The sequence below is a fragment of the Glycine max genome, chromosome 16 (assembly GCF_000004515.6).
Source record: "Glycine max cultivar Williams 82 chromosome 16, Glycine_max_v4.0, whole genome shotgun sequence".
Classification (NCBI taxonomy): Eukaryota; Viridiplantae; Streptophyta; class Magnoliopsida; order Fabales; family Fabaceae; genus Glycine; species Glycine max.
Genome location: NC_038252.2, coordinates 34,069,702 through 34,089,587, shown reverse-complemented (window position 1 = coordinate 34,089,587; position 19,886 = coordinate 34,069,702). Strand labels below are relative to the sequence as shown.

At 32.7% G+C, this 19,886-nt stretch overlaps 3 protein-coding genes across 4 annotated transcripts; 2 read left to right on the top strand and 1 right to left on the bottom strand.

Moving 5' to 3' along the window:
* Positions 1-1,220: 1,220 nt before the first annotated feature.
* On the top strand, positions 1,221-5,744 carry LOC100798424 (DUF21 domain-containing protein At2g14520). The gene is made up of 12 exons (XM_041010565.1): positions 1,221-1,466; positions 1,906-1,982; positions 2,274-2,357; positions 2,457-2,570; positions 3,113-3,199; positions 3,269-3,408; positions 3,483-3,570; positions 3,868-3,941; positions 4,172-4,302; positions 4,738-4,997; positions 5,275-5,321; positions 5,426-5,744. The coding sequence occupies exons 1-12, from the start codon at positions 1,277-1,279 to the stop codon at positions 5,568-5,570; spliced, it is 1,437 nt and encodes a 478-aa protein (XP_040866499.1). The 5' UTR covers positions 1,221-1,276; the 3' UTR covers positions 5,571-5,744.
* Positions 5,745-7,470: 1,726 nt separating this feature from the next.
* On the bottom strand, positions 7,471-14,557 carry LOC100797899 (uncharacterized protein At3g49140). Its single transcript, XM_006599483.4, has 11 exons — positions 14,329-14,557; positions 14,019-14,115; positions 12,911-13,133; positions 11,566-11,668; positions 11,403-11,470; positions 10,806-10,976; positions 10,579-10,704; positions 10,074-10,409; positions 9,225-9,377; positions 8,748-8,843; positions 7,471-8,338 (listed from the first exon to the last, which is right to left on the bottom strand). Exons 1-11 carry the CDS (start codon positions 14,405-14,407, stop codon positions 8,234-8,236), a joined length of 1,557 nt encoding a protein of 518 aa, XP_006599546.1. The 5' UTR covers positions 14,408-14,557; the 3' UTR covers positions 7,471-8,233.
* An 803-nt stretch (positions 14,558-15,360) lies between these two features.
* Positions 15,361-18,197, top strand: LOC100781797 (pentatricopeptide repeat-containing protein At4g21190). 2 transcript variants are annotated; one of them, XM_006599482.3, is made up of 6 exons: positions 15,361-15,513; positions 16,373-16,475; positions 16,613-16,711; positions 16,887-17,030; positions 17,292-17,504; positions 17,676-18,197. In XM_006599482.3, exons 2-6 carry the CDS (start codon positions 16,392-16,394, stop codon positions 18,165-18,167), a joined length of 1,032 nt encoding a protein of 343 aa, XP_006599545.1. In that variant the 5' UTR covers positions 15,361-15,513; positions 16,373-16,391; the 3' UTR covers positions 18,168-18,197. The 2 variants fall into 2 exon arrangements, with proteins under 2 accessions (XP_006599545.1, XP_003548152.1); XM_003548104.5 differs by having other exon boundaries at positions 15,378-15,513; positions 16,383-16,475.
* The last annotated feature ends 1,689 nt before the right edge of the window (positions 18,198-19,886 follow it).

Genomic DNA, 19,886 nt, shown 5'->3' with positions numbered 1-19,886 from the left:
TCCATAACATTACTACTGCATGAATTTTTTTTCAATAAAATAATATATTTCTATTATAAAATGGAGGTTTAGAAAAGATAAATGATGAGATCGTGGCACTTAATCAACTTAATTTTTTTCCCACCAAATAGAATCTCTTCGCCAAAATTTTCAAGTGAGAAAAAAAATCCAAAATAGCCAAGTGTCACAACTTCATTATTAATTTATTGTTTTACAATCGAAATATATTATACAATATGTTAATAAAATTTATTGAAGGGTGAAAATCTCATGCAATAATAATAATGCCACCGGAGAGTATCTATTCATCATTAGAGAGGATCTATTCCTCATTAATGTTGCTAAAGCCTTGTATTAAGGCATGATGAATGACAACATAATTCCTTTGTCTGGACAACCTTGGCGGGGTAGTCCTAATGTAGCATGCAGATTGTAGAACCATTGACCAATCTTTTTCTAATACATTTGGCATGTTTCTTTTAAAAAAAAAATAGTTGTACAAAACAATGAAAGGAATAATCGAATTAGTTTGTTAGGCATATAAACTTCCCCATGCAGATAACCAATACGTGCCACAAGAGTACGTTACCTTCACCATAAACTTTTGAGTCTTAATAGAACGAGTTAACTATTGAGCCACTCTTCAAGTCAACCAACGAATCATACCATGCATACAAAAAGAAAAATTCAATTTGTTTTCTGTCACATTTTTTAAAAAAAGACAGTTCAATTTATTACTGATGTAACTTTGAAAAACAAAACTATACAATGAAAAATTAAATAATTACTTAAATACATACTTTTAAAAGTTTAAAAATTAAATTATAATTTTCTATCAAACACCCTAAATTATAACTTTAAATAGCGCAATCTGAATGGTATATATGTTTAATCTTCTCAATTGTATTGGACAGCACTTTACTAGATACTGAAAAAAAAAATTATTGGACAGCACTTTTATGGGTCAAATTGAATATCTCTTAGAAATCTGTGTCAAATTTTAAAAAAATAGTATACACCTTTCTACTTAATTATGTTGTGTCAGTTGACTTTGCCTCTCAGAAATCTCCGAAGAGTTAGGAATTTATGATTTGGGGCCTTTGATCCTAATGGTGGGGCACCCCACTTATATATATTTAAGGATGCAGGCAATGACATCATGCAGAGAGTTATATACTTGAGTTTTGCCTATAGTCTGCTTTGTAACATGCCATGTTGCAATTCTTGTCATTGACTTTTTCTTTTGCTTCTCCCACTTCCCCCCATCCAAAGAAAAATGAGTTCATATTTTGAGGAAAGGGCACCTTGTTGTGGAAGTCACTTTTGGATTTTACTAAGCATGTGTTGGGCATCTGTGTTATTTGCTGCTATCACATCAGGTCTTGCTCTAGGACTCTTGTCCTTCAGCCAGGTTGATCTTGAGGTTTTTGTTAAAGCTGGGCAGCCAAAAATCCAGAAGAATGCAGGTAGTTGATTTCGTTTTGTTTAGATAATTTTCTTCATTTAAGAGTACCATTAGACTCGAGAAAATAAAAGATTTAGCCATGTACATATTCGGGTACACCAAGTTAGTTAAAAATAAAAGATTTAGCCATGTACATATGAAGCCATCATATGACATCATAAATAAAACACACATCTAACCAAAAACACAATGTTAAACATTTAATTTACACTAATATTGAGGAAAAAGCAGAGAAAAATAAATTCTTATTATCAGCTTAGTCACAACAAGTACAATACAAACTTACATTTATGATAAGTGGGCAAATATCTAAATAAAAACACAATGTTACACTTAATTAGACGCTATTGTTGAAGAGAAAATTTGGGGTATGAAACTATATATGAACTATTTACTGATTCATCTTATTAAGTGATGAAAACAATTTCATTTATCTGCAGCGAAGATTATGTCCATTGCAAAGAATGAGCATTTACTTTTATGCACCCTCCTCATAGCTAAATCAATGGCACTGGAGGTATGTTACACAGATCATTTCAAGAACTTTCATCTGATTTAAAGTAAATTTCTGTATACTAAATGAACACCTCAAGTTTATCTTTGTGACCATATATTACTCCAAATCCAAAGATATCTTTGGCATGATTGCTCTAAAATACCTGAGTGTTTTTATTGATTTACAATTACTAAGAAAAAGGGTATGCCCGTTGAGGATCCAATAACCTGCCTAGTGCCTATACACACATTTTGTAATGCTATATGGTTGAACACTTGAACACTACTGACAATAAAATTTGTGTTATTCGAGGGGGTTTCTGTTTTTATGGAGAAAATGTTCCCAGAATGGCTTTCAGTATTATTAGCAGCCACCATTTTGGCTACCATTGCAGAGGTATAGCAAAATGAACTTTACCGTGAATGTATTTAATTACATGCATACATTTATGTTTATGTCCTTTATTTAATTTCTCATCCAAGACTTTGATCACAGATTATCCCTCTAGCCTTGTGTTCTCGATATGGTTTAAGTGTTGGGGCAACATTGTCTCCCTTTGTTCGAGTTCTTATGATGGTTTTCTTCCCAATTGCATATCCACTTAGTAAGGTAATTCTATCTTTACTGAAACAAGTTGTCTCACTAACTTGGCCATATCTTAGAATCAGAGGCACAAAATTAGAACCTTTAATGAAATGGACAACCTTTGTTGAATTACTAGACAACCTATTCCCAAAAATTATTGATATCATGCTTTTCTCATTGCATACAACATCAAAATTAGGATGTGAATAAATCAGGACTTTTAATTTGTGATCTACATTATCAGGATCATTGATAGGATAGTCAGGCAATATATATAACAATAATGAAGGGGATATCCTTCTTTGGTTAAATTTTTTTTTACCCTTCAATCTTATTATTTTATTTCAACCTCTCATGTGAATTACATAGATACAAAAAAATTGCACTACCTACATATGTAACAAATCCAACTTCAAAAAATAAAAAAATGCAGACAGATAGGCTCATCAGTGTCTGTCTTTCCGCTAGTTATAGGTAACAAGATAAACCAGAGACACCTAGCCTAAATGTTAGCTTTTAATATTTTATTTTTCTGATTTATATGTTGGAAAATCCTGCTATGGTAGTTGTTGGATTGGATTTTTGGCAAGGGGCATACTGCTCTTTTAGGACGAGCAGAGCTGAAGACTTTAGTCCATTTACATGCTAATGAGGTTAGTTGATTTTATCGGTTCAAGAATTTAAGTAACATTTTATTATGATATGCTCAAGTTCATTATCAGGCAGGGAAAGGTGGAGAGTTGTCACTTCATGAAACTACAATAATTGCTGGAGCTTTGGACTTGACACAGAAGACTGCTAAAGATGCTATGACACCGATAAGTGAAACATTTTCTCTTGACATAAACTCCAAACTGGACATGTATGCCCCTCATCTCTATATCTGATGTTTAAGCATACTTTACTATTCCTAAACTTCATTTTTCTTAATTATAGGCATACAATGGGCTTAATAATGAGCAAAGGTCACAGCCGAATACCAGTCTACTCTGGAAAACAGACAAATGTTGTTGGTATTATCTTGGTAATCAATCAATTTGATATGTTCTTGTTTATAGCAAATTCTATTTGGATAATTTTCTAAGGACTTTATTTTATTGAAACATCGAGACATTTTCTTCTAATGTGCAAAATGTTTATCCAATATAAGTACAGTAATTTCAATGATATTGTATGGTTTTACATAGCACTTGAAAGTCCCTTCAAGTACCTACATTTTTCAAATGAAAAAACAGAAAGGCTTTGCTAAAAGTTTCTGAATTATAATCAAACCTTACTTCTTGGTGTATATAACAGAACTGTCTGTCCAACCTTGATTTAGGTCAAGAATTTAATCTTCTGTCATCCTGAAGATGAAACACCAATTAAATATATGACTATCAGGAGAGTTCCCAGGTATGGAGCTTCTTTCCCTATTTTTGCTGATGATAGAGTAGCTTTGAATGGAAAAAGTAAATATATAAGAGATGACAAAGCTGATGATGGTGAAAGTGAAGGCAAACATGAAAAACAAAGAAAGAAACCAAAAAACCAACATAACTATACCATAATGATCATATGCTAAGAACTGACTGATTAATCTCAGTAGTTATCTGTATTTAGCTTATGATCTCTTTGGTTATCAGAGTTGGTGAAGATTGGCCACTATATGATATCTTGAATCAATTCAAGAATGGTCAAAGCCACATGGCTGTTGTCCTCAAGTGTGGAGAGAACATCAGAACTGTAGCAACTCATACCGAAAGCAAAACTCCAGGTCTGGTTCTACACAAATATTCTCATTCAAAAACCAATATCATCAAGAAGCCAAGCACAGCTCCCATTGGAAGTTTGAGTATATGATGCATCAGCTTTCACATTTTTTGCTCAAGCAAAAACTTTTCAGATTACAATGTTTGTCTTGGAATTTGTTAGATATAAAGTGTGTGTTTGGTTCTACATCAAATACACACATTTGATGTTTAAAATTACAGAAGCTACAAATAATTGCTTCTGTTGTAATGCACATCTCATAGATGAAACGTAGAAACAAAAACACACAAAAGCATTTACATTCTAAATAAAATTTGGTATGTGCTACTATGTGTTAATCCACTCTTTGAGCCCAAAGGACTCTTACATGAATAGCTTAAGCTTTTATGATAGTTGGTTCTTGCAAGCATCTAAGGTTGTAGCTGTGGACTTTTTATAGGACATTGCTCTTCAGTTGAACTGGGAGATTATATTCGCATCTCAACCGATGCATCCAATTGGCATTCACAAGAAACAGAATATTATAGTGCAACACTGAAGAGCATCATGCATCGCGAGGGTGACTCAGATCTTCTGCAAAGAAGATCAGAACAACCTGATGCAAGTTCATCCTTTGAGAATTTGGAGTCTCTTCCAACAGCGGATGAGGAAGTGATTGGGATAATCACATTGGAAGATGTTATGGAAGAGTTACTTCAGGTTAATGTTACTCACTATTATAGTTACATAGCTATGTTGTTAAAAACTTAAAAAAAAAAAAACATCCCTCACTAAATCACAAGATAACTTAGTTGCTGGTCTACATTCATCAATGAATCATACACATCCATTCCATGTAAAACATTTAGTAATTTATAATTCACTATGAACGTAATAATGTTAAACATAAAGATGAATTACTCAACTAGTGTTTTTTTTTTCTTTTGATTCCGGTGTTGTAAGATTGCTAATATTTTAGTTGTTTTCATTATTCAAGGAAGATATATTGGATGAAACTGATCAATATGTTGATGTCCATCAAAAGTGAGTACAGTTTCTCTATACTCTTAACTCCATAGACACATTGGACCCCATCAAAGTTTGTACTTTATTGATTGATTGATTGATTATTCAATATCTTGTTTCAGTATCAGAATCAAACTGCAACATGCAAGAAGAGGGTCATCAGGGTCCTCCACAAGGGTTTCAAGCTCTCGTCAAAAACGGAGAAGTTCAGATGCATCTCGAGTTTGCTTTTTAACTCCTACATATGTTTCACCCGTTTCTCCTTAAGCAAAAAAGTCACCTCCCCTGTTTCTCCTTAAGAATTTGTCCTATTTTTTATGTCCATGTAATTTTATCAAGTATTATGACATCGTTTTCTTAAGAGGAGCATCATGACATTTGCCTCTTTATTTTTATTTAAGAGGATGATGATAAATGTGTAAATTCAAATAGATTTATAAATTTGTCGAGTTTAATTTACGCTGTTAGTAAATATTTTTATATTACTAAACCAATCAAAAAACATTTTAGGTATACCTTTTTAAAATAAATAATACAAAATTTAATAAACTTATGGTATATCATAATAAGTAATTGAAGAACTAATGGGAATCGATTTTAACAAAAGGAGTTAACCTTCAATAATGTAGTGAATCAAACTAATAGAAATATTTACTTTCAGTGTTTAATCGTATCTCGAATAAGATTATTATCAAGAAAAATACACATGAAAAACAAAAATAAAACACATGACTAAATAAATAATGGTTTAAAAATTCTCTATATCGTCATTGCATTTTAACAGTTCAATTTTATAGATGTACAGTAGGATTATGATAATTGATTATCATAATTTAGTCAAAAAATCTAAATCTTATCTTTGGATTTTATTTTGTAAGCACTGTAATTAGACAACTTTTGATTTTCTAGTAAAACTCAAAATATTCTTATAAGTTTCAATTCTTTGGATGACTAATTCTTAATTTGGATTCATTTTTAGAATTCTTTTATTAATTATACGAGGAATTGTTGAGAAAAAATATATAGATATCTAATGGTTCCTGATATTAATTTTTTTTTCTTAATTTGGTTAATCTGAGGCTACGGCTAACATGTGTTTTTTAAAAGTTAGTTTAAATCATATATTTATATTGAAAAATGTAAGAATTATTTTTCTAACTTTGAACCAAAGAGGAACATAGTTTAACAAAGAAGTGAATGAATTCATCTAGTACGACTTTTGGGTTGGGCTAACATTTTAAGGCCCGCATTATATCAGGCCGAACCGGTCCATGTAAAATTAGTGAACATGTAAGTTATTTTATTTTATGTCTTCTCTATCCATTTGCTATGTAAGTTATTCTCAACGCATGTTTGGGAAATACTGTAAAAAGGATTTTTGAAATTTGACATTATTTGAAAATAATTGATCTACCACTGAACGGATACCTACCTTACCAGTGAATTGTTCTTTTGGTTTGGAATTTGAATCAAGCCTCAAGAGATTGCAGTTGTGTTAAAATTTAATTACGCTTTATACTTCTATTGCCTTTAGTGATTGTCTGACTCAAATTTGAATAAGGTAAATCAAATTTAAAAAGAAAGCTATTAATTGCATGTTGGTAAATAAATATATCAAATTGGAACGATATAGAGAAGATTAAAGCATCTTTAATACAAGTATTTTCATGAGTATCTTATTCTAAGATACAATATGTTAATTTTTCTTTTCATTAGAGGATGTCTATATAACATGGAGGGTTTATTAGAAATAAGTTCTGCATATTCTATAGGATAAGGTTGTTTAAAAATATTTTAATTTGAAACAAAATTAAGTACAAATAAAAAATTATAAAAGTATGAGTTGCTTAATTTTTTTTACTATGAAATTGAGATATCGTCCAATTCTTTTTCTTTTTTTGATATATAGAAAAGGTCCAAATTTACCTTTTGTAACAGTGTAGGTGTTTAGGTAGGTTGTAAAATAAGCATATTTTGATTATAAAAAAGGTCATAAATTTAGAGAAAAAAATAAGAATCATGTTCAAGATGATTTCAAATGTAATTTGATGACTCAAGTTGAATCAGAAAAGCACCAATTCCATCTACATATTATCTCCTTGAAAATATCCATCCTCGATAGAATAATGACACCTGAAATATCAGTGTTGAAACCATCTACATATTCTTTAATGGCATACTCTAATCCAAGAAATCATCACTAACTTGTACAATCTGTTCACTATACATGGCACTCAATCTACCTTCAAGATATAAACTGATGGCATCTTTGAGCCACCTTTATCTTTTTTATTTAACCTACATCAATCATCGTTAAGTTTTAGAAGCTTTTTTGTTGAGCCTTGGACAACAACTTGACCATAGGAGATGTTGAAGTAGTCTTCCTCTTCAAATCAAGTAATGCACAGATATTCAACTCCATAAGCTACACTAATTCTTAGCATGAGGATCTCCTTTTCCTCCTAATTCTACAGGCAATTCCATCATAACTAAGCATTCAACTTACCAGCTGTAAAGTGACACTAGAAACATTAGTTCGACAACTGGGCAAACTTTGGGTTCCATGGTGCCACTGAATTGACCATAGCACCCAATTAAGTCATGGGATTTTAAAAGTCTGTATTTGGGGCCTTTTATATTCATCCATTCCCCGTGTCTAATGCATCCAGTTGCTTGTACTTGCAGGTTTTAAATTAATCAAGAAAAAAGGATAAATACAAAAGCATAGATAAGTCAGGAGTCAAGAATAAGGAAGCAACTGGGGAAAAAATTACTTCCAACTAAACTAATGATTAAATGCAATTCCAACTTCATAACCTGATTGCCATGTGCATGGGATCTTTTCCCCTGCCTTTCACTTTTATAAACAATCATTGGCCAAAGGCATACAAGCAATACAAAAATTCATGTATGATGACACTCAGATGATTTTAGCATTCATTTTGATGTGTTTGCTTCATTTTTTGCTGCTTTGGGTGAATTCTTGGAAATAGTATATCGTTGAGTTGTCTCTCAGCACTGTACTCGGAAGTGGCCTGCAAATGTAAATTTAATAAGTGCAAATGACTGGGAATAAGATATATAGGACAGTGTAAACCCCCAAACAAATATACATAGGACTGCTTTTATAATCAGGAGACAAGTTGCCAGAAGGCCAAAATTTTAGCACATTGGACACAATACAATGCCAACCTGTGTGTAGAGGAGTTAAGTGGTGTTTGTCAAGCTAAAAAAGTAGGAAGGCCCAAAATCTAAATATAAAGGATCCATTTAAAAACTATATTATTTCATGAAAAGGTGACAACCCCCTCCCCTCCTCAAACTAGCCTGTACTACTCTGAAAAGTTTTTCCACATGGCTTGATTTTGTTAGTGTTTGGAGGTACAATACATAACAGAACTAATATGAAATTTATAGCTATGAAAAACAACTGATGTAATGTACCCTGTTCTTGAATGTAAATCTCAGTGTTTGAATCTGAGTTCCAGAACAAACTCTTAGATCAAAACCAAGGGAGTCTAGACAGATAAGTTGTGCCTCCTGCAATAAATTATAATAAAAGTGATTATTGACTGTAACATATGTGAATGCGCATATGCTTGTACACAAGCACTCTTGAGAAAATGAAACAGATGATAAGGTTTCCCAAATGGTTTATCATCATTTTTTTTCAAGAAACATAGATGTCCTTAGTCACTGTTTCTCAATTATAAAGAGTGTGGTGCACTACCACCATTTCTAAAAGAGATGCATAAACTTCACGTTCTTGTTGAATTGAATACGAAATATCAAAGACTAACCCAAACATGCTAAAATTGTTTACAAAACCATTCATCGAATTGGCAAATGGCAAGCAAGAGTTAGAGAAAACTGCCTAACAGAAGTGCTCTGATGAAATTATTACAAGAGTTTATGTATTACCTCCACTTGAATACCCTTGCATCTCCAACACAGGGACTTAAGGGCTTCCAAGGTCTCTTCTCCATCAGCTTTCAAACGAGATATGATTTTGGAAGCAGAGTGTGCAATAACATCAGGTTGGGCATTCATGTAGTCTTCTAATTCAATGGCAGTCTGCAAAGAATCAGAACAAAAATTTACTTTTCAACCAAAAAAAGTTTAAATGTCATATACTCTAACATATCACACTGCAATTTTCTTAGATTATGCATATTTAAACTTTTACGAATTATTTCTTCCACTAAGCCATCAAATAGGATTTTTGTTTTCCACTAATTAGGGCAATCAAATTATCTATGTCACTATTTGTTTAACAATTCTAAGTTTCTAACCAATATAGTTACAAATTAGAAAAATTACAATTTCATAACTTAACACTATAGAACATGGGGCAGCGAACTCTGATAGATATATCTTGATATTATCTAGGTTTTTTTTTTATCTGATCCATGCCTCCATCAATTATAGAGTTATTCTGCCATGCATTATCTAGAGACTAGAAAGTATAAGTACAAATTAATACTTTCTGATGAGACACCTCTTTTAGTACTGAAGTTGTTCCAGGAAAAAATACCCCTTGTGCCAAATTTCAGGTATTTATAAATTAATGTAGGAATCATGTCATGGCTTTTAGCTTTATTTTACCTTTTTCAATGAAGTATCCATTATTACTTAACTTAATTGGTTAAGTTAGCAAATTGCAAGGTAACCAGCAATAGTGAATATGAGCAAGGTGCATGAATATTTGCATGAGTTCATAGTGGTTGTCTCTAAACAATCACACAAACACTTATAAGTCAGCAAACTTACAGGTTGCCCTTGTGCAGAAAACACTTGAATCTTAATCATCACCAATTTGTAAAATGAAGTCTCGCTAAAGGGGATGACACTATTCCCGTTGTTTTCAACCTGCTGGGCCGCATTATCTCCAGAAGATTCTGAATTAAGCACATGACCATTAATCACACCAATATTTTCCCCTTTACTTTCTATAGATTTACTTTTGTCAGTATCACTGGATTGATTGGCAGATAGATGCTTCTGTATTGTAGAATGTTCATCAACAAAAGCAGGTCTTATAACCCCTTGGATAGCCACACAAGCTGGAGGCTGCTCCATCCAATCAACAGGATCATCTGAAGCAATCTACAATAATAATAATAATAAGAAGAAGAAGAAGAAGAAGGAAGTCAACTGATACCATATACCTAGGGAAATTTGCAATAGAAAGGATTTAGAATGAGGTCTCTCGAAGCCACAAATTAGGTCATTCCAAATGCATTCGTATAATCAACATGTTGACATTAATATCTACCTCAGCTAACTTTTTGGCAAAGTACACCGGATGAGAAGATCGCATAGTCTCCAATTTTGCCCAGTCTGCAAGTGTTTCATCATCGTCTTCTTGCTCATCATCATCTGAAAACACAGCCACCCATTCCTGCAAACAATAATATAGAAATAATGAATAATCTTTTGTACTAATGATGTTTATAGTTCAGAAATGAATATAAGCTTCAGAATGATATAAAAAAAACTGACTGAATCATAATCTTCATTCTCATCTTCATCTTTGTCTTCATCTTCATTGTTGTCATCTACATCCTCGGTATCTTCATCATCAATTTCTTCTATCCCAAAGTCAATTTCTGAAGGACCAGATAAGTCCATCTCGGAGATCATTTCCATGGAGTTAATACCAACAATGACTTGCTACAAAATACAGAACAGACAACCCATAAAGCAAACATTATTACATATCATGAGACAAAATATGCCATTATGCAACAGAACTGGAGACTAGAATGAAAGATGAAAGTTGAGCTGAATAAGTAGCACACAAATGATGCATAAGGATTGATAGTTTATGCTTCAAATAGTATAATGAGACACAGCAAGCAAATAGTGAGAATATAAAAAGATTGTTGAAGCCCAAAAGTTCACAAATTACATTTTCAATGATGTCAACAGAACGACCACGGAGAAAATGAAGGAAATCTTGGTAATGTCTAGTACATAAAAAGACATTCGTAAAGATCAGGTCATCAAGTTTAAGTAAAATGAAGCTTTCCACTAAATGGATGCCTGCATAAACTGCATGTCAGACGACTTAAAGTTAAATGTTAGACATGGCCATACCACAAAATTATTTTCGGAAGTTAGGGATTGCAAAATATCTTCACCGTTCTTCACTTGAAAGTATATATCTGCAATGCTTATAGAATTTAATTAAGTGGATGAACCTTCCCAAGCACAAGAAAATTAATACATAATAAATGACAATCATATAGCCTTCACTTACTTCCATGTTCATCAGTCAAATAAGGCAAATCTGGCCAAATAATATTTTCATGAAACTCATCACTAATCAAACTTGAGAACATCAGAGTTGCTTTGCTGTTAACCTAAAAATGATATACCACAATCCTCATTAGCTAGCATTCGTAGTTGCAATGATAAGAATAAATGCAACTGATAAGCTGCTTGATATAATCTTCCCTCTCAAGTTCACAGTTTTCATTACATGAGTTAAGCCTGTGGATAAAGGATCCAAGGCTCACAGTCTGTTAAAACTTAAGATAACACATAAGTACTACCAAACAGTTTGTTCTATAATTAAAGAATTTAATATAACAGAATATTAAGATATTTTTGGCATTAAGTTTTCAAAGATGAATATAAATTCAGGAATGATGAGTTCAATGCTTATTACTAGAATGAGACCATAATTCCGTTATTAAAGTTATATAACTTCGATAATTTTTTAAAAGAAACTTAGTGGATCATTTTGACTTACACTTGGCAAATCCCAACAAATTTTAAATATTTTTTCGTAACAAAAATTTCCAGCTATTCTTCCGTAGGATTGCAAGAAACCTTGTCAACTTCTGCACCATATGTCAAAACAAACACAGGCAAAGGAAAATTATGGAGCAGTTCTCTCCGAAGGTTAAATTAACACTTGGGTCCGAAAACAAAGAATGATACATCACAAGATAATTTATTCTCTTATTATATGGTAGGTAACTACACACTGAACCGTAAACCTAAAAAAAATTGTCTTCCTTAATTTTTATTTTTTTTTATGAACAAAACTATGTATGTATTATATAAATATAAAAGGACCAGAGGTACTTACATATAAACATCCCAAACTTACTGACCACAAACCTGCTAAGGTAATTAAATATATATCAGCCGACATGATATATATTGACATTACCAAAGCTGATTGCATCTAAGCACAGAGTGGGTAATTCCTCAACAAAAAACAACAAAAAAATCAACCATATCTTCCTTAATTTTATATTTTGTATACATTTTGAAAAACAACTAAACAAGTCATGCTAAATCAATTTTAAACAAGAAGAGAACAGAACACTTTTCTGAAGTGAAATGGAAACACTGGATATTTGTTTTTACATCTATATTTACCATCATTAATTTCTTCATATAAGAACATTGCAGATTTTGGAACATAGGATATTCTCTAGCAATCATTTAATCCAAACAGTAAGCTCTTCTTTCTCTCTGTTGTAAAAATATAGCACTAAAATGAGAAAACCTAAATGTTTGCCAAAAAAAATTTCCTCGTTCTGTGAGGTTACATTACATCATTGATTAGCAAAATTAATACAACTGAGTACCTCAATAATTGTTCTACTTGTTTCTGCTGCAGTAAGTGTAGCATCTTCACTATTCTCTGATGTTGACACGGCAACTTCTTCAAATGGATGATAGGATGGCTTCTCATTTTTCTTTAGAGGATCCTGAGCGGAGCCCAGATGCTCTGATGATGCCCTAATTCTATTTTTTACAAGTTTGTTTCTTCTTGTGAACGGAGTGCCTGAATTTATTTTACTTCTTACCCTGTGTAATTATATTCATCCATTATATATTTCCTCTAACAACATTTAATCTTTCTAGACATGAAAGGTAGCCAAAATTTTCAAAATAAGCATTACAGGTAAAACAAGACATTACAAAATTTACATTTTCTGAATTCATCGACACACTTAGCCAGAAGAAGTCTGTCAGATTAAAGAAAAATATAAATTTTGAAAGTATGCTGTTTTAGGGAACTGCATCTTACATTGATTCAAGACATGCATGCACCCATCAGCTCTCTACAAACAGGTCCAATAACAACAGTTTATATTAGCTTTCTCATGAAAACTATATTTTATCTTCCTTTACATTAATGGACCAACTGTGCTTCCAACTGAAATATTAATAGTTGACATATCATTCGGAACCAAATGTGGAAGTAAAGAATTTTTCAATCCCCATAAAAGTTGGAAAACAAGACTAATTCTTAGATGGGCACCATTAACACAACACATTTGTCCATTCATTATCATTTTCATGTGTCAACTATTGGTTCGAATGCATAGTAAACCCTATCTATTATACCCTACCAAAGAATTCATCAAAAACCAAAAGATTACATCACATTACACCAGTCCTCATTCATTCACTCAAGCATTACTATTGTCTTGTAGTAATACTTAGTGATGCATTTATAAAAAGTAAGAAATTTTCAGTAAAATTGCCCCCTTATAAAATATTAAATACTACTCCTATGTCAAAAAACCTTCAACGTCAATATGAATTGGAGGCAGTACTAGTATTTTTATAATTTTTGCGATCGTAACACAATAAATTTTCCACAATTTCTTTCCATAATCATCAAACACACTTCTTTATGTCATAATAAATAATCACATGAGCATGAATACAGCAAAACGGGCATACCAAGGCGCGTCGAAACCGCAGCTGCATGCGAGCCTGCACGAAGCGGCATAACGCACACCGTTCACGTCATCGGCGCTCCACATTGAACGGTTATTATCTGCCAAAAAGTGCAGACTAGTCAATGAACGAATGCACAACAACAACTACTGTTAGTCCATTCGAACACTGCAAAACGCCGCCGTTTTTTGTTTCGAAACAATCTCCGAAACTTCTCACAACATCACATTCCGTAAGTCAGAATCAAAGCTAAGCCGAGTCAGCGAAAGTAAATGGAAGAAGAAAAAAAAAAGAGAAGTGAGAGAGAGAGTACGAGGTGAAGGTGCGGCGGCGGAGCGAATGGCGGCGGTGGCGTGGAATCTGACGGCGATGGGAGCTTCGATTATGATCATGATGTATTATTGATTGGTTTGGTTATTTTGGTTGGCAGAGAATAATATCATGAGAGATTCTTAGTGCTTTGAGGTATGAGAAGATAGAGGCTTTGTTTTTGGATTGGCTATTGTCCCTGCTGATCGCCTACGGACGAAACCATCGTAAACTTTCTACGCCTGCTCTTGGGTCTTATTTTGACGGCTTTATCCTATTTGATTCCATGAACCAAAAAATATCCTATTTGATTCCTTTCGCTTCAAAATTATCGGGTCGGGTGTTTCGGGTCGGGGATTAAAGAGAGTTCGATGAGCATGAAGGAATGCAAGGTCAAGAATATTTAATATTTATCATTTTTATACAAGATTTCTTGCAATCAAAAAATTAAAAGTAAAAGAGAGAATCTATGGATTAATTTGTTTAAATTTATTTATTTAAAAATATGTATCTAATAAAATAAGTAAATTTCTGTATTTTTAGTGTCTTTGTCAAAATTATTTTTATTTAAAATAAATTTTTTTATTTATTTTAATAAAAAAAATCCTATCTATTTATTTAAAAATATTTGTTTTAAAATTACTTTATATATTTTTAAATATGATCTATGTGTGGCTATGTCAAGTACATGCATGACTGAGGCCATGTTTGTTCTTTCAAAAGTAACAAAAGAATAATTATTTTTGTTTTTGGTGCCTCAAAATGCACAAATGAGCGTTTAGACGCATTAAACTTCGTGCAATCAAGGTTTTAACAAGAAAACAAACATGCTCTCGTTCAGAATAGGGTCCAACCCGTTTTTTTATTAGCTGAACCGGTTCGGGTTAAATACCGAAAATGACCCTATCCAGAGGATCACGTGCTCCGTTCCGCTTTGTTCGAATTCTCCCGACCCGAGTTACAGACACGTGACACCACAGCCCTACCCTACAGTGACAGAACGCCGTCGTTTCGCGTCGAGAAATAAAATATCCTCCTTAGCGGTATTTCAATTTTCACGTTCGTGCTCTGCGCTTAGAGTTTATTCAACACCTGTTTCTTTCTCTGAAATGGTGGAAAAGGGTGAGAGTTCAAAACGCTGAGTTTCGAGTTCACAACACTGAGCTCAATTGTTCTTAAGCCGTGCGTGGTGAGTTTTTCTCTTTCTTTTTCTTTTCCATAATTTCAATTTCAGTGTATTTGCCCACTGTAATGGATGACGGTTGAGTGGGTTTATTTTATGAGGGTTTTCATTGAATTTGTTTCACCTGTTAGCTTATCAATCGTCAATTTGAAAACTCAGTAGCAGTTTTTATTGTGTAAAATAAAATGATGTAGTTTATAACTTTATAGAAGAAAGATGTTCCTATTGTGTACTGTAAACGATACTGAGGGATGGATTTTAGAGAGAGAAAAAAATAAAACACTTTTTTAATATTTCTTGTGTTTGTTTTACTACATGAAATGAGAATGTGGCAATTTAGTAGTATTTTGAATGGTTACCCTTTTCTTCCTGCTTTAAGCTTCCCTTGCGGTATTGATAAGATTTCTTTATTCTTGTTTGAAACTCTGTCTAATGCACTGATATTCTAAAGTTAGTGATGCATCCGTATTTTATTGTGAGTGATTCATGTTCAGTATATCGGTGGGTTTTACTTTGGTTGTCGAGTGCATAACACAATCCTCCTCCTTTGCTTGGGCTGGGGACTGACTATGAAGCCATAGGCTATGTCGTCCTAGTTGCATCGAATCTGTTTCCCATATTGACACTGACACTGACACTCTTACAAAATTTGGAATCTGCAACTAGCTAAATTGCTCTTATCTTCATGATGATTATTATGAAAGCGTTTTCGCTTTAGTATTTGTTGTTATTGCAAAAAAGATTTCCACCAAGACCAAACAGGCATTCAAAAATTTTTTATAAGAAGTTAAAGTATGTTAAAAAGGTAATTGTTGATGTCCTAGTAATTGTTCATGTCCTCGTGATGTTTTGTCTTCTATTTTAGAGTTGTTCAGGTCCTCAAGATGCTTGCGCTGACAGATTCTCCTCTACTTATTGCTAAAACATTTGAAGCAATTAAAATACCAACAAGTACACGAGGCACTGTGGTAAGATCCTTAGGCCTATGTTTATTAGTTTTTGAAAACCAAAATTTTCAGAATGGAATACTTTAAACATCAAATGTTTTAGCTCTAGGAAATGAAACTGTCGGAGAACTTGTCTGAATTTCATTTTCTAATGTCAGTTATGTGCTGCAAAAGGTCAAAGACCAAGATATCCCCGAGTTTGGAAGACCCATAAAAAAATTGGGACCATTTCCAAGGCTGCCAAGCTTGTTAACTCTGTAAGTTTTTCCTCATTGCATTCCCTCTAGTCGTTCCTGACATTAATTTAAGCTTCAATTTTGTTTTCTCTCTGGGAAGTTGTGACATTCTCATTTAATTCAGAAACTTTCGGACTGATTTTTTCTTGGGTGTTTTGCATTTCTAGAAAAGTAATTTTTCTAATGTCTTCTACAGATTAAGGAGCTGTCAAATGTCAAAGAGGAAGTTTATGGAGCTCTTGATTCCTATGTTGCTTGGGAATTAGAGTTCCCTTTAATTACAGTGAAAAAGGCTCTCAAGACCCTAGAATCCGAACAAGAATGGAAGCGGGTAATACAGGTACTTCAAAATCAGTAATGTAACACAATATTTTTAATGTTCTTTATTTTTTTACTTCGTATCTTTCTCCAAAGTTTCATTGGCCCATTGCTTTGATATCTCTAAAGATAGATGTTCATTGTTCAGTCCAAATTTAGTATTTTTTTCTGATTTTATTTATTTATTATTGTTTCCCTATTCTCCCCTATTTGTATCCCTACTCTTCATGGGGATAGCCTGTGAACTAACATCCATTTATGCAAATTACAAATGGCACTGTAGGTAACAAAGTGGATGCTAAGCAAAGGTCAAGGGAAGACAATGGGAAGCTATTTCACATTACTTAATGCTTTAGTAGAGGATGACCGTCTTGATGAAGCTGAAGAGCTTTGGACGAAGTTATTAATGCAGTACATGGAAAGCTTGCCTCGTAGATTTTTTGATAAAATGATATCTATCTACCATAAGAGGGGCATGCATGAGAAGATGTTTGAGGTATTATGATTTGCAACTCGATATCAATTTAAAATATTTACTCGGTAACATTACTGAGTAGTAGTTGTCTACTTAACATGTCCCTGTATTAATATGACTAGATTATACTTTATTTGAAGTTACTTCAGACTTAACATATCATGGATATTCACTTCTTGATTTCTCCTGTAGATATTTGCCGACATGGAGGAGCTTTGTCTTCGACCTAATATTGCTGTTGTCTCGATGATTGGGGATGCCTTCAAAGAGCTGGGTATGCTAGACAAATACCAGAAGTTACATGCAAAATATCCACCACCACAATGGGAATACAGATACATCAGAGGAAAGCGTGTAAAAGTCAAAGTGGAAGTTCAGTCTAATCAGGTCAACACATACATAGAAAGGCATGGGAATGTTGAACCAAACTCAGACTTAAACAAGAATTATAGATTATCTGAAAAGACTTCAGAGATAGTCGATCAACAACTCAGACAGGATGCGAATGTAATATCCATGAAACCTGAACAAATTTCAGGCATAAACAACAATTATAGATCTGAAGAGACTTCAGACATGATTGATGATCAGCAACTTGGACAGGAAGCAGATGTAATATCCATGGAACTTGAACAAATTTCAGATGATTCATATGACAGTATGGAACCTATTTTCAATGTATAATGAAAGAAAGATGATATAACCTCTCTATCAGATGACTTTCTGTTGGCAGTTATTGTTAATCATAGTTGGAATCATTATTTCCATGTGCATCTCCTACAAGTTGTTAGGAGATAAGAGTGAAGACACTCTAGGAATAGGACTAGAAGAACATGTTCTTAAAAATTTCACAAAATGTGAGATTGAGAATCTGGTGATGGCCATTTCATCTACCCAAAAATTTTCATGCTGAAAGAAAGGATGTGGGTATTTAATGAGATTTCTTATGAACAATGTTAGGCTTACTCATTTTTAGTTTAGCCTATATTTTTACATCCATGATCATTTCTACATCCACACTCATACCCTCGTCTTTTAAGTTCAAGATGGTAGCCCAATTTTACAAGAAAATTTAAATATATTAAGAACAGAAAACTAATCCTACTAAAAATTTCATTGACATAGGATTTTCAACATTTTTTATATTGAATATTTAAAAGGCTACTAATTTAACACGTTTTCTTTATAATTAAATGCATATGCATAACAAATTGGTTAATATTGACCATAATTTATATAATTTTTGGTGGACATGTTTAAGCATCTATTTTGTGATAACTTAACACAAATAAAGGTAAAAAAAAATGTATGTTAAGCTTTTAAGGATGAGATTAACTTATTTATACTCTCTCAAGTTCTTTATATAAGACTTAAATTAAAAGCTTTTTAACTTAATAAGTTTCTGCAAAAAAAATTGTTAACTCATTGGCAAGTGTATTAAATTGTCACAAGCAATAAAGTATTAAAAAATCCGAGTGTCGAATCCACAATGATTTTGTATTATACTCATCTTGGATACTTTTCAATTTATAAGGAAAAAATAATAAAAGAAAAGAGTAGAAGACAAAATAAAAGGCAATAATAGTAAATTATAAATAAAAAGCAAAAGAATTAAAAACAGAATAATTAAAGAGAGAATTCAATGGAATGCGATATGAGTACAATACAAAATCCGAGACTACAAAATTTGAATACTTTACTGCTTGAATTAAAATTTGAATACTTTACTGTTTACAAAATTTGAATACTTCAATGGAATGTGACACATTACTATTTCCTTGTGCATTCTCAATATCAAACTAACTCATGAATAACAACTAACAATAGGCTTAACCTATGCCAAAGAATCCAAGACTACAAAATTTGTGGAATAAATCTTGGACTCTGATTTTTGGAAACAATTTTATTGATATTGTGAAGCTTACAAAGTCATTATTAGTTTGTGTGTTATGTATTGTTAACAATGAAGATAAATCTGTCATGGGTTTTCTTTACCAGACTATATATAAGGTCAGAAAGGAGATAGTTATGAGGTTTTAGATAAATAAGAGGAAAGTGGAGCCTTATTTGGAGGTCCTTGATAGGTGTTAGGATTCACAGCTTTGCAAAGATCTACATGTAGTTGGTTATTAGTTGAATCCAACTTGTAGATTCAATGTTGAAGAACTTGAGAAGTATAAGAACACACAATCTGACATTTTGGAACTCGTTGATAGGTATACACATAGAGATCTTGAGTTGCAAGATAAATTAAATGAAGGCATGGGGATATATAAACTTTTCTAAAGGAGATTGTGCAAGACGAGCTGCAATACATGAACGAAACACAATTATGCCAAGTAAATTTAGTGTTTGATACTTTGATAACGTTAATGATTTGTGTTTTGTTTTTGTGAGACATAA

What these genes read in the sequence shown, in the direction of transcription:
- LOC100798424 (XM_041010565.1), top strand. Translation starts at nt 1,277, where the DNA reads ATGAGTTCATATTTTGAGGAAAGGGCACCTTGTTGTGGAAGTCACTTT. An exon ending in TCCATTTACATGCTAATGAG is followed by an intron (nt 3,200 to 3,268) that starts GTTAGTTGATTT and finishes GTTCATTATCAG; the next exon opens with GCAGGGAAAGGTGGAGAGTT. An exon ending in TATGTTGATGTCCATCAAAA is followed by an intron (nt 5,322 to 5,425) that starts GTGAGTACAGTT and finishes ATCTTGTTTCAG; the next exon opens with TATCAGAATCAAACTGCAAC.
- LOC100781797 (XM_006599482.3), top strand. Translation starts at nt 16,392, where the DNA reads ATGCTTGCGCTGACAGATTCTCCTCTACTTATTGCTAAAACATTTGAA. An exon ending in CAAGTACACGAGGCACTGTG is followed by an intron (nt 16,476 to 16,612) that starts GTAAGATCCTTA and finishes TTCTAATGTCAG; the next exon opens with TTATGTGCTGCAAAAGGTCA. An exon ending in TGCATGAGAAGATGTTTGAG is followed by an intron (nt 17,505 to 17,675) that starts GTATTATGATTT and finishes TTTCTCCTGTAG; the next exon opens with ATATTTGCCGACATGGAGGA.
- LOC100797899 (XM_006599483.4), bottom strand. Translation starts at nt 14,407, where the DNA reads ATGATCATAATCGAAGCTCCCATCGCCGTCAGATTCCACGCCACCGCC. An exon ending in CGCCGCCGCACCTTCACCTC is followed by an intron (nt 14,116 to 14,328) that starts GTACTCTCTCTC and finishes ACTTTTTGGCAG; the next exon opens with ATAATAACCGTTCAATGTGG. An exon ending in TTGCCAAAAAGTTAGCTGAG is followed by an intron (nt 10,410 to 10,578) that starts GTAGATATTAAT and finishes TTATTATTGTAG; the next exon opens with ATTGCTTCAGATGATCCTGT.